We start from the raw sequence: 12,056 nt of genomic DNA on the forward strand, positions 1-12,056 counted from the left end.
TGTGCTGGGTGTGCTATCCTGGGCCAGTGTGTGTACTGGGTGTGCTGTCCTGGGCCACTGTGTGTACTGGGTGTGCTGTCCTGGGCCGGTGTGTGTACTGGGTGTGCTGTCCTGGGCTGGTGCATATTGAGGGTGCTGCTCTAACTCAACCACTGGCATCTGTCTCTGGAAGGGATAAGCAGGCAAACCAAGGGTCTGCCCACCTTAAACAGCTGCATGTCATAGCATCCAAAGAGCTGGCGCACGTCAGGCAGAGACATGAGCATGACGGTGTCTTGCTGCAGAGATTTCCAGAAGGATGTGATTAATTCCTCCACCTAATGTGATAGAAGGCATCATCAGAAACTCAAGCTGTGCCTCGTGGGCCCCACCCCCATGCAGTCAGTGACCCCACAGGCTGTGCCTTGTGGGTCCCACCCCCATGCAGTCAGTGACCCCACAGGCTGTCAGAGGCCCCGAATGCCTGGCATGGGCTTCATACCAGGGCACATGAAGCTGTGCTATCAGCCTCACCAGCTATAGCCGTGTTTGGAGACTATTCTTTCTATTTCGTGTGCACTGGTGTTTTGCCTGCGTGCGTTTCTGTGTGAAGGCATCAGATCCCTTGCAGCTGGAGTTACAGACAGTTGAGAGCGACCATGTGGTTGTTGGGAATTGAACCCGGGTTCTCTGGAAGAGTAGCCAGTGCTCTTAACCACTGAGCCATCATCTCTCCAGCAGAAACTACTCTTCAGCAATCAAAGCCCGCCTGCCCTGCCTTGGTCTCACTTCAGGAAACCTATTTCCTTAAGGGTGCTTCCTAGATGGAATGCTGTTTCTGACCACCAGGGGGCTCCAGTTGATCATAAGACGAAGGTTGGGCCACTGGGGCCCAATCAAGGGTTGAGAATAAAAGTTCACTGACTGACTTGACTAATCCCTTTGTTCATTTTCCAGCTCAAAGAGAAAAGTAACAGCCTTGCACCTCAGGCCTCCCCCTCAGCACCAACTGTGAAGTCATGGGAGCGTCTCGGAAATCAAGAGGACAGCACGTTGAGGGGCAAATTGTCAGTTTCCTTCTTTTCCTGTTTTATCCGCCCATTTCCAATTTTTTTTTTTTAAAAACTAGATTGGCAGCTGCCAGCCAATGAAGACTGTCGCCTTCAAAGGTTTGTTATTAAGTGTGTGTATGTGACCGTGCGTCTCTGTGTTAGTATTCACAGATGTGTGTGTGTAAGCCTGCAGCGTCAGAGGCATTGGATCCCCTGGAGCTGGAGTTACAGGTGGTTGTGAGCCACCATGCTCATGCTGGCAACTAGACTCAGTCCCTACGAAAGCAATGAGTGCTCTTCACCACTGAGCCATCTCTCCAGCCCTGAGATTCTTGCCCTGTGGGATTTATCTCTGTGGAGACATCCTGAGGCAGGACAAAGCCCTCCAAGGACCCTGGGCAGGAAGTGAGTCCCAGTATAGGCTGTCAAGGAAGTGAGAGCCACAGTGAAGACCTGGACTTGAGATCCTATTGACAGGACACTCCTCCAAAGAGTCAGGAAAATGCTATGCTGGAGGGCGGAGTATGTGTCTCCATCCACTTATAGCCTGGTTGGTGACTCTTGCTCCAAGGTCCCTGTTCCTGCTCACTGGTGAGCAACATTCACAAGTGTTTCTTCAGTGTGTCCCCCTCTCCCTGATATCTGTTACTGACCAAGGCTGAACTGTGTCCTTTCTCACATTGACCATGATGAAACTCCTGTCCAGACACATCCAAAATGGTGGCCTTCCCTATTTTCCCACTGGGTTGAAACTTTTGGGGGAGGGGCAGGCAGAAACTTTGCTAGTCCAGCCTCTGCCACCATCTCCTTTAGGTTTGGAGTCTTTCATCATCATGTCCCATTGGGAAACATCTTGCTGCCTCTGCCCACAACATAGGCTCCATCTGGATGCCCTTCTGTCTCTAGGCTTTGACTGCTCAGCCTCTGCTTTTCCTGCTGGTATTGGAAGCAGCATGGCGGCCTGCTTTGGGAGGTCCTTTTAGCTTCTGCTCTTCCTATCTGGGCTCCTAGAACATTCTAACATGCAGCCTGCTACGGTTTGTCCTCCCCTGAACTTATGCAGAGGTTTAATGCCATTGTGGAGGATGGAGATACCAGTGTTTAAAGACAGGGCCTTTAAGGAACTGACTTGGATTACAGAAGGTCATTAGGAAAGAGGCCTGATGACTGGATGCTCATGGTTCTATAAGAAGAGGAGAAATCCAGGTGCCCGCATGCGCGCGCACACACACACACACAGACACGTGCACACACACACACAGAGACACACACACACACACACACACACACACACACACACACACAATCTGCTGTATTGCCCTGAGCTGCCAACAAGAACGCTATCATCAGACCAAGTCCTTAAGACCTTGAACCTTTAAAACTATGACTTTTTTTTGAATCCTTTAAAAAGGAGCCCTTCCCAGGCATTTTGTTACATTAACTGTGATAGTTTGAATGTGAACTATCTCCCAATGGCCTATAGGTTAAAGGCTTGGTCCTTGGCTGGTAACGCTCTTAGGAGGTTAGGCCCAATAGGCAGTGTCCCAGCCACTGGGGGTGTGGCCTTTAAGAGGACTGTGACACCCTGCTCTCTTCCTCTTTCTCATAGGGTCTCACCAGGGGAAATACTCTGTTCTGAGGCTCACTTCCTGCCTTCACATGTTCTACCTCCTCAGAGATGCAAAGTGATGAGGCCAATCAAACATGGACCGAAATTTCCCAAACTACAAGCAAAAAGAAATGCCCCTTCGTTGCAAGTTTGTCTTGGGTATTTTGCTGCAGTTCACAGTAGCCGGCTAACACCGACAGGAAAAGGTGACCAATGAACAGCTCTAGGACCCATCAGACTTATTGGGTAACACTGTTGCTTTCAATACTAAATCAGGCATTTCTCAAGCTTTGGGGAAAATGCCTTCCGAGTCACAGAGATGGAGGCAGTCACAGGACATGATTTAAGCAATTCTCTGCTGAGAGAGTGGAGGAAGCTGTGAGAGACTCTGGGTCGTGATGCTGCAGACAGAAGAGGGGCCCGCTGGTTCTCTCTCATTGTCACACTTTACACTGGCTCCGTAGCCCGTGTGTGCATGCTGAGCGGCCTGCCACTCCAAGCTGAAATGCTTAGGTCCGAAAAGCATCGGGGAAACTTTTGTTGGAGTGTGCCCTTGTTTCCCTGGATTTTTATCTCATGCTTAGAAAAGTAAGATCCAGGCAGGCAAATGGCCAAAAGTACATGCTGCCAAGCACGGTTTCTTGAGTTCCACCCCTGCCCCACATGGTGGAAGGACGGAGCTAACGCCTGAAAGTCGCCTCCTGACTTCCCACATGTGTAATGTCCACACATAGAATAAATAAACTGTAATTCAAAAATTAATTTTTTTTAAGCCCAGCACTTGGGAGGCAAAGGAAGGCAGATTTCTGTGGGGTTTGAGGCCAGTCTGGTCTACTGAGTGAGCTCTAGGACAGTCAGGGTTACACAGAGAAATCCTGTCTTGAAAAACCAAAACAATTTTGTGTTTTCCACAGCCCATTCTATGCCCCTCCTTCTGTAATGGGGAGGCCCCATTTATACTTTATACTATAGGTAGGTGATGTATCACCGAGTGCCACACAGTCAGTTCTAGAATAAAATCTACAATGCCTATGCCAGATCACCTGCCTCAAAGTCCTTTTTCTTTTTTCTTCCTCTTTTTTTTCTTTTTCAGGCTGAAGACTGAACCCAGGGTCTTGTGCTTGCTAGCCAAGCTCTCTACCACTGAGCTAGCTAAATCCACAATCCCTAAAGTCCAGTTTCTTTTGACATGTGTTGATAAAATGGCTTGGGCATTACTGGGGGAAAAAGGTAGCTATTACCAGCCCATACTGTATTCAGGCTCAGCTGAATCTGTTCTTCGAGAGTGATGATACTCGTACTAGAACCTTGAAGAATTTCCAAATGTTTGTGCTGAGACCAGACCACTTCCCAGACCTCACCAATGACCAGACGGTTGCGTGATGAGGTGTTTGATGCAGTGGGATAGCTCTGGATATCCCTGGAGGGATCTGATCAAGTTAAGTGGTTGACCACCAATCACAAGTGCTTGCATTTTATAGACAAAAGCCTACCTTTTCCAGCTCTTGGTTCCTCACATTCTGTAAAATGTCTTGACAATAATTGCAGTACTCGTCAGCAAGGAAGACCACCTAGGAAAGCGCTGGATGTCAGCTCATCTGTCAGGCCACTTCGCGAGCAGTCATCCTGAGAGAGCCAGTGGAATCTGCTCTCTGAGGCCACCCCTGTCACCGTTCTGACATGACTGTGGCCGGACTTTTCACCCTGCCTGTGCTCTTTGTTTGCAGGGAGTCAGCACAACTTACAGACTGACACCTCATGGGCTCTAGTTTCCTTGTGGGAACGCACCTTGCAGGGCTGGTTATATGGCTGTAACTTTTGGGGGGTGTGTAGTGTGTGCTGTATGTGTAGGTGCACATTGTGTGTGTAAAGGGCAGAGGCTGACTTCCAATGTCTTCATCTACCTTTAATTCCACCTTTAATTTTTTTAAAAGAATGTTTATATGTATTTATTCATGCATGTGGGAGCATGTAAGCCACAATACGTGTGTGAGGCCATATTCATGTGTGTGGGTGTAAATGGGAACATGCATGCCACAGCACATGTGTGAAGTCAGAGGAACTGGTTCTCTCCTTTCACTGTGTGAGTGAGAATTGAATCCAGTTTGTCAGGCTTGCTTCTCTCTGCCGAGCCATCTCACTGACCTGACTCCCTCTTTTTGCTTTTGCTTTTGCTGGTGCTGGTGCTGGTGTTGATGGTGTGGTGTGGTGTGTGTCTGTGTGTGTGTGTGTGTGTGTGTGTGTGTGTGTGTGTATGTGTGTGTGTACCTGTGCATGTTTACATAGGCCCATGGAGGACATTGAGAATCCCGCTCCATCACTTTTGCCTTGTTCCTTGAGACAGAGTACCACTGACCCTGGGCCACTGATTGGCTAGACTAGCTGGCTAAAGAGTTCCCATGATCCTCCTGTCTTCAGCCACCCCAGCACTGGGATTACAGACCTGGGCCTCTGCCGGTGTCAAGGCTGCTGGGATCTGAACCTGGGTCCCCATGCTTGCACAGCGGGCACTTATGTTATTGATTGAACCATTTTTCCAAAGGCCACCAATGTTTGACACCTTTCTTCCTAAACACTAGCAACCTGCATTATTTCCCAGCTCCAGGTTCTAGAGAGTCCAGTTCTCTGCCTCCTTGTTCTGGCCCCCTCCTTCCATGCAGGAGACCTCACTTGAGAAAATGAACGGCATCAGTCCCAGGGAGCCTTGCACCTGCTCTGAGGGCCAGACCTCAGTTTTCAGGCCCACGAGGAAGGTTGGTCCTCACAGGTCTGAGAGGAAGGAGGCGGTATCCCAGGTGATGGTGATGACCACCTCACAGGCAAAGTAAGCAGGCCCTGAAGTAAAACCCACACAGACTAAAAGGCTAACGTCCCTCAGGACACAAACCTACCAGCTTACAGGAGTACTTGTTTGCCAACTCTTGCTCCCAAAACGGACATCTTCTGAAGGGAGAGACGGGTGATCCCATCCGTTCCGTCTTTATTGGTGAGTGGTTTTCACACTACAAGCCATTAATACAATGATTAGTTCTTTAAAACAAAAGGAGTTCCCTGGCACATCGACTAAGTCACAGATATAAGTCACTCTGTCTCACAGTCTTAGACGTGCTACTGTGCCTGCAGCTTCCTCTCATAGTACAGTGATAGTAATTCCTACAGTACCGTCAGCTACACGGCCACGAAGGGAGGGGTTTAGGCTTTAACACGGCAACTCTTATAAAGGAAAACATTTAACTGAGTTTACAGTTCAAAGGTTTAGCCCATTATCATCGTGGCAGGAGCATGACGGTTGGGAGTGTGGCGGTGTGCAGGCGGACATGGTGCTGGAGAATTTTACCACTTGATCCAAAGGCAACAGGAAGTGAACGGTACTACCGGGCATAGCTTGAGCATATATGAGACCTCAAAGCCCACCCTCACAGTGACACACTTCCTCCTACAAGGACACACCTCCTAATAGTGCCACTCCCTTTGGGGGCCATTGTCTTTCAATCCTCTGCAAATACATTACCCAAACGGATCATTCTTGGGGTGGGGGTGGGGTCCTGTGTTACAGTCAGGAGCTGAATAGTCATGATCAATAATAATATCAGCTATGAGCAGTCTAATGTCACTAGGTATTTCTAGAACTGTCGTCTGTAGAATGTTGCTCCTTGAAATAAACTGAAGTCCAAGCTGTGAGGAGAGTTGTTTCAGAAATCCTGGGCTGACTGGAAAATGACCGTCACAGGCTTCACTTTTGAATAACAAATTTCAGGCTAGAAGGGACGAGACCTCCTCACACTGCTGATCATCTGGGCAGGGGGGTAGGACTGCTCCTGGCTAGAAGACACCAATTTTACTTGGTGTAACATCTTTGGGGTTTTTGAAAGCTTTCCCTATAATAGAATCAGCTGAAATGACTTCCACTAATTGAACTTTGATGCAAAGCCAACCCCACAGATCGGAGGCTTTTCATCTCCTCTCCATCTTAAGGATATGCTCAGTTCTGGCCTTGGAATTTGGGCAGCTTCCGGGTCAAGGTTTCGCATCCTACCCCTGGTTCCCTCAGTTCCTACATGGGCATGCCAAACTCAGTCACCTGCTGGTCTCTGGGGTCTGGGTATGTTGTTGTCTGTCAGGCTCCTGAGGGTCAGCAGAACCTTCAAACTCCTGGGCACTCTTCCTCAGGCGAGGGTTGTGCTCACTCATCAGCCCACAGGTGCCACACACAACAGCAACAGCCCAGGGGGCATTGCTTCTTGTCTGTGACACCCTCTGTTACTACCAAGTATCACACTGAGGACTGGGAAGTTGGAGGGACCACCCAACAGCCAGTGCTCCTGAACTGGTAGCATCTGGTAAAAGCAGGTGACCCTGAACTTCAAGAAATGCATACTGTGAGTTCAGGGTTTCCAGCACACTGCACCGACACCTTTTCTGCAGACTCTTGGAAATCAGTGGGGACATCAGTGTCTACACACACACACACACACACACACACACACACACGCACGCACGCGCACGCACGCACGCACGCACGGCAGGAGTGTATAGTGGTGTCGCTCAAGGTTTGTTTCTATGGATGCTGCCCGTGTCCCAGTCCTGCTGAACCCTGCTCTCTGGTCTGTGGGGGATAGTGAGATAACTGACCATCAGGAAGGGCCTGTTTCACAAGCTCACCAGTCTGACCATCAGCGCTTCTCTTAGAGATGACCCAGAGAACTCACAGTTCCAGCTCTGGGCAGCTTCTCACAATGAAAACCCCACTTCCACCCACCGTCTACCTCAGAGTCCAGACAGACCTGGATATAGCGGCTCTCCGGCTGCTGCTGTTCCCAAACTCATGTTTCTCAAAGTGGGGTCGTGAAACTACACCTTTGTGATAGGGGTACATACTCCCCGTCCCCAGGGGGGCGATTCAGAGGAGACCAGAAATCTAGCATTTCCACCGCCTTTCTGGCACACTCGGGTTGAGATCAGGCAAGTGTGTGGGTGTGCACACATGTGTGCTCCCAGGCAGAGGCCGGAGCAGGATGCCCGGCACCTACCTCTATTGCCGTTGGACTGGATGCCTGATGTTTTGTCTAGGCTTGCTGGCCGCTGAGCCAACCGGATCCACCTGTCTCTGCTCCTCAATGCTGGGTTTATAGGCATGTGCAGCTGTGCCTGGCTGTTTCTCTGGGTGCTTAGGATCCAATATCAGATCCTCATCAAGTGCTCTCACTCACCGAGCCACTCCGGAATCTCTAGGAAGACTTTCTCTTTTCTTTTCCTTTTTTTTCTCCCTCTTTCCCTTTCCCCCTCCCTTCCTTCCTTTTTCTTTCAATTCTGAAGCCACTGAAGTTCTCTATTTCAACATGACCGGTCACTGTCCTGCCACTACCCAGAAGTCATGCTAGGATGTACAGGACACTGAAGGATTCTCAGCCCTAGACTGGACTTCTTTCTGTATCACCTCCATCCGCTGTGAGGCTCAGGGTGGGGAAAGAATGTAAGAGCCCTAGGCGGGGGAAGGGTGCCGTGCACTCACCAACTCACGGTAGCTGCACTTAGCTGAATAAAACCACACAAGGTGAAGCTACCCAACCAAGTCCAGCATGGATGCAGAGGAGCTCACAAGACCCTATGCCCAGCTAAGGAGCCATTGGCAGTTGTGAGCACCTCTGCATCCATGCTGGACTTCGGTAGCTTCACCTTGTGTGGAATTATGCAGCTAACTGCAGCCACCATGAGTTCTGCTAGAGGAGAAAGAGTCACTTTTCTTTGCGGATGTGGCCACTGGCAGGTTGCCCATGCTACAGGGAATAAACCCCCACCTTTGGGCATATGGGTAGAGCAAACTGGACTAGAGAGAACCTGAAGTGTGGAGGGGGTGTGTTGGGAGGCTATCTGGAGGGGGTTGCTGAAAGGGAGCAGGGTAGACATGATGAAAATATGTATGCAAATATGAACTTGTCAAATAATAGACAACATATAGATATAAACGATTCTAAGACTATAAAAGTACTTTGTTATGGGACATCAGAAGGACAATTCACGAGTGCTTGGCATGTAGAGCACTTGGGTCTCTCTCCCTCACGTCACAGCTGCAGGTGAACAGCTAGGCTTCAGATCACATACCCACCATGACTTCTGCTTCACCACAACCCCAGAAGAAGTTCGTGAAACTTCCCAGAGTGTGAGCCAAAGTAAACCTTTTCATCTTTTAAGTTGATTGGAGCAGGTGTTGTGTTACAGCAACGGAAAGCTGACTAATACGAGTTTATCCGTCAATCCCTGATGATACAATGGGACGCCATCTTACTGTTGCCAGATGTGTCCCCCAGGCCTTCCCTGAGTTACTTCATCAGTTCTCTCGATCGCCTTTTTTCTTTCTATATCTTTGATCACGCCCCATCTCCTGTTCTCCTTTTGAAGAGGCTTTGATGGTGCCCTACACCCCCATGAATGACATCCAAATCCCTCAGTCTGGGATTAGCAAGCTCTTCCCATTTGGCACCTGCCCACCTCCCTCACCCAAAGCATAAGGCCATTCCTTATTGCCGCCATGCTGTTAGCCCTACCTCCTAGGTCAAATGCAAGCTACACCCTAAGATGAATACTCTTCCAACGAGGATTGGGGAATCCCCTTCAGGACCAGTTATGTCTTAGCATACCAGGCAGAAGCCCCAAGTTAGTCTAATCTCCAGATCCCATGACTCTGCTACTTTACATGACCCAAGAGGCAAGGGACATATATAGGCAGTCTTTGGAAGCTAGAAGGCAAGAAACAGATTCCCCCAGGGACTGCAGTTAGGGCAGAGCTCTACAGACACCGTGACCTTAGCCTGTTGGGAACTGCTGGGGAACTCCTGTCCCCAGAACAGCAGACACTCATTTTGTGTTGCTCAAGGCCACCGATACCATGTTAATTTGTTAGAGCACCCGTGTCTTCTGTGGTCTCTCCCTAGTCATTCCTCACGGCTGAAATGAACGTCAGGGCTAAAGCAGCGGGCAAGAGGGGGATGCAAAGGAAAGATAAACAAGAGTGCTTGCCCCTGGGTGTGACATGGCCAAGCTAGCTGGATAGAAAGAAGGACAGGGACCACCTGAAACAAATTGAGTCTGTCCTAGCTACCCCACCCCCTTCTACACGCTCACCAGGAGCTCCACAAGGTAACTTTCCATTTCCTCTAGCTAACTTCTCAGTTTTGTGGATAGTTACACTTTTTAAAAAAGGATTTATTTTATTTTATTTGTATGGGTATTTTGCCTGCACGCACAGATATGTGCACCGCATGCATGCTTGGTGCCATGGATTCCCTGGAACTGGAATACAACTATGAGCTGCCATGCGGGTGCCGGGAATTGAACCTGTGTCCCCCAGAGGAGCAGGAGTGCTCTTAACCACTGGCCATCTCTCCAGCTCTGGGACAGTTATATTTTTAAAAACACATTCTTGCATCTAACTGTAACAGACATTCTGAATTGTGGGCACAGACAACTTGCCTCTTAAGAAAAGCTTCTGCCTTGTTCCATGAAGGAGACCACCCCAGACCACCTCAGGGGAGGAAGGGGAGGAGAAGAGCATACCAAGACTAGGAAGTCCAGATGCACCTGGCTCTGAGTGCTATCACTCCAGGGAGTGGTGCACCTCGGTTCTGTCTGCTTTTACTCTAGGGGGTGGGCTCAGTTGTTGCTGACCCAGCTACGGAGCCTCCCCTTGACGGCCTGCTCCACCTACCTGTGTCCTGGGGTGAATCCCTCAGCAGTACAGGAACTAAGACCACCCGTGCAATCAGGGGACTCAAGAGGAGGGTCAGTTCTCATTCCTAAATAACCACTCTGACCCCCACAGACCCCTCTGCCTTTGCGGACTTCACTGCCCTTCAACACTGTCCCAGTAACTCCAGGTCAACCGCAGCTCCCTGCCCACAGACAGTGCTTCTCGAGTACAAGGCCATGGGATTTTTGTCTTTATAACTTTTGGGTTATATCCCATGGAGCCCCCAATAGTACTGTTACAAAACAGATGTTTGAAAAATGATTCTTCGTGAGATTGTATCTGGTAGGGACAATGTTTCTGTCCCTCCAAATCCCTGTGCTGCTAATCTTAAACTGTGCTAGAATTTAGAAGTGGGACCTTGGGAGGTGATTAAGTTAGGAGGGTAGGACCTTGACCAACTGGAACACTCAACAAGGTCAGAGAAGGCTGTGCCAACCAAGGTCGGCGGGGAGCAGCCTGCTGCCTGCAGTTCAGTATAAAGCCCTCGCCAGTGCCACCCAGAACCACGAGAAATCAGCGTGTTTAAACCGCTCAGTTCATTGTAGTTTGCTTTAGCAAACCGAGCTAGAGTACTGTCATGAGGTCTTGGCCAACTAAAGCAAAGCTCAACTCAGGGTCACAGATTAGCTATGAATAGTTCTGATGTCCTGATTCTAAGAGTGGAAGGAAAACCACGGCGGCACATTGCAGCCAATTTATCACTAGTCACCTTTGCAGCCTTTAGAGTTACACCTCAAGAAACGCAGCTCAACAGTGACAGCGGCTGAGCACTGTGGTCCTTCGGGACAGGGGCCAGGTTGGTCCTAGGTGAGTGTAATGTATGCTGGACGCTCAACAGCGAGACCCGTGGGTGGTGGATCAAGGATTGCCCAGGACGCCACACACAAAAACAGTTGTAACTCTCCAATTTAAGGGGGTCTATTAACCACATCTATTTTACTTCATACTCACTATTTCTTCCTGCTTAATAACGGTGTTAAAATCAGTAGATTTTCCAAAGGCGACAGCATCACCACTGTGGAAGAACAGACAACAGAGAAATCGCATGACTAAGAAGCTGCTCTCTGAACGGGAGGAAGGAATTTCTCCTGCAGCAAGCTTGTTTGCTTAAGATATAACTCTTTATCAAAAACTTGTCCTCCAAGGTGATTGCCACGTGCTTGAGATTTTTTTTTTTAAATCTATTTCTGTATCTGGGGCAACCTTGCGTTTTAATTTTAAAAAATTTATTTCCTCCAGAAGCAAGGTTATGATACCATCAAGGATACAACTTCACCCCTGTGGGAGAAGAAAAAAAACACAGTGAAAAGGGGATCTTTACTGCTTCTGATTCGGGTGTTTTACATTAGCAACCCAGATATGGTAATGCCACCTGACGGAGGTGACAGAGCAGTCATAGAACAAGGGAACTGGAGGTTGATAGTAGACTCTCAGCTTCATTGTGCTATGCTCAATGAGCTGCTGTGTTTAAGAAACATACACAGTAAAGAATAGATTTAGTCCCGTTGAGTGCTGTGATATGTTTTCCCTTTAATTATAGACGTAAGACAGACAGGTGCAGGGCTTCCTGCTTGCACCAGGAAATGTGTCTTCTCTGGGTGTGAAAGAGGAGAGAGAGAGAGAGAGAGAGAGAGAGAGAGAGAGAGAGAGAGAGAGAGAGAGAGGAGGA

General features: G+C 49.0%; 1 protein-coding gene across 2 annotated transcripts in view; it reads right to left on the reverse strand.

Annotated features, from left to right (window-relative positions):
• Positions 1-12,056, reverse strand: part of Rfx8 (RFX family member 8, lacking RFX DNA binding domain) — a 63,472-nt gene that overhangs the window by 25,977 nt on the left and 25,439 nt on the right. Inside the window, exons 5-8 of one of the 2 annotated variants that reach the window (XM_005359972.1) lie at positions 11,339-11,402; positions 5,532-5,642; positions 4,134-4,211; positions 204-317 (exon numbers count right to left, since the gene is read on the reverse strand). In XM_005359972.1, coding sequence (XP_005360029.1) covers positions 204-317; positions 4,134-4,211; positions 5,532-5,642; positions 11,339-11,402 — 367 coding nt within the window. The remainder of the gene's footprint in view (positions 1-203; positions 318-4,133; positions 4,212-5,531; positions 5,643-11,338; positions 11,403-12,056) is intronic. The other variant, XM_005359973.1, reaches the window with a different exon arrangement.

The sequence above is a fragment of the Microtus ochrogaster genome, linkage group LG2, assembly GCF_000317375.1.
Source record: "Microtus ochrogaster isolate Prairie Vole_2 linkage group LG2, MicOch1.0, whole genome shotgun sequence".
Lineage (NCBI taxonomy): Eukaryota > Metazoa > Chordata > Mammalia > Rodentia > Cricetidae > Microtus > Microtus ochrogaster.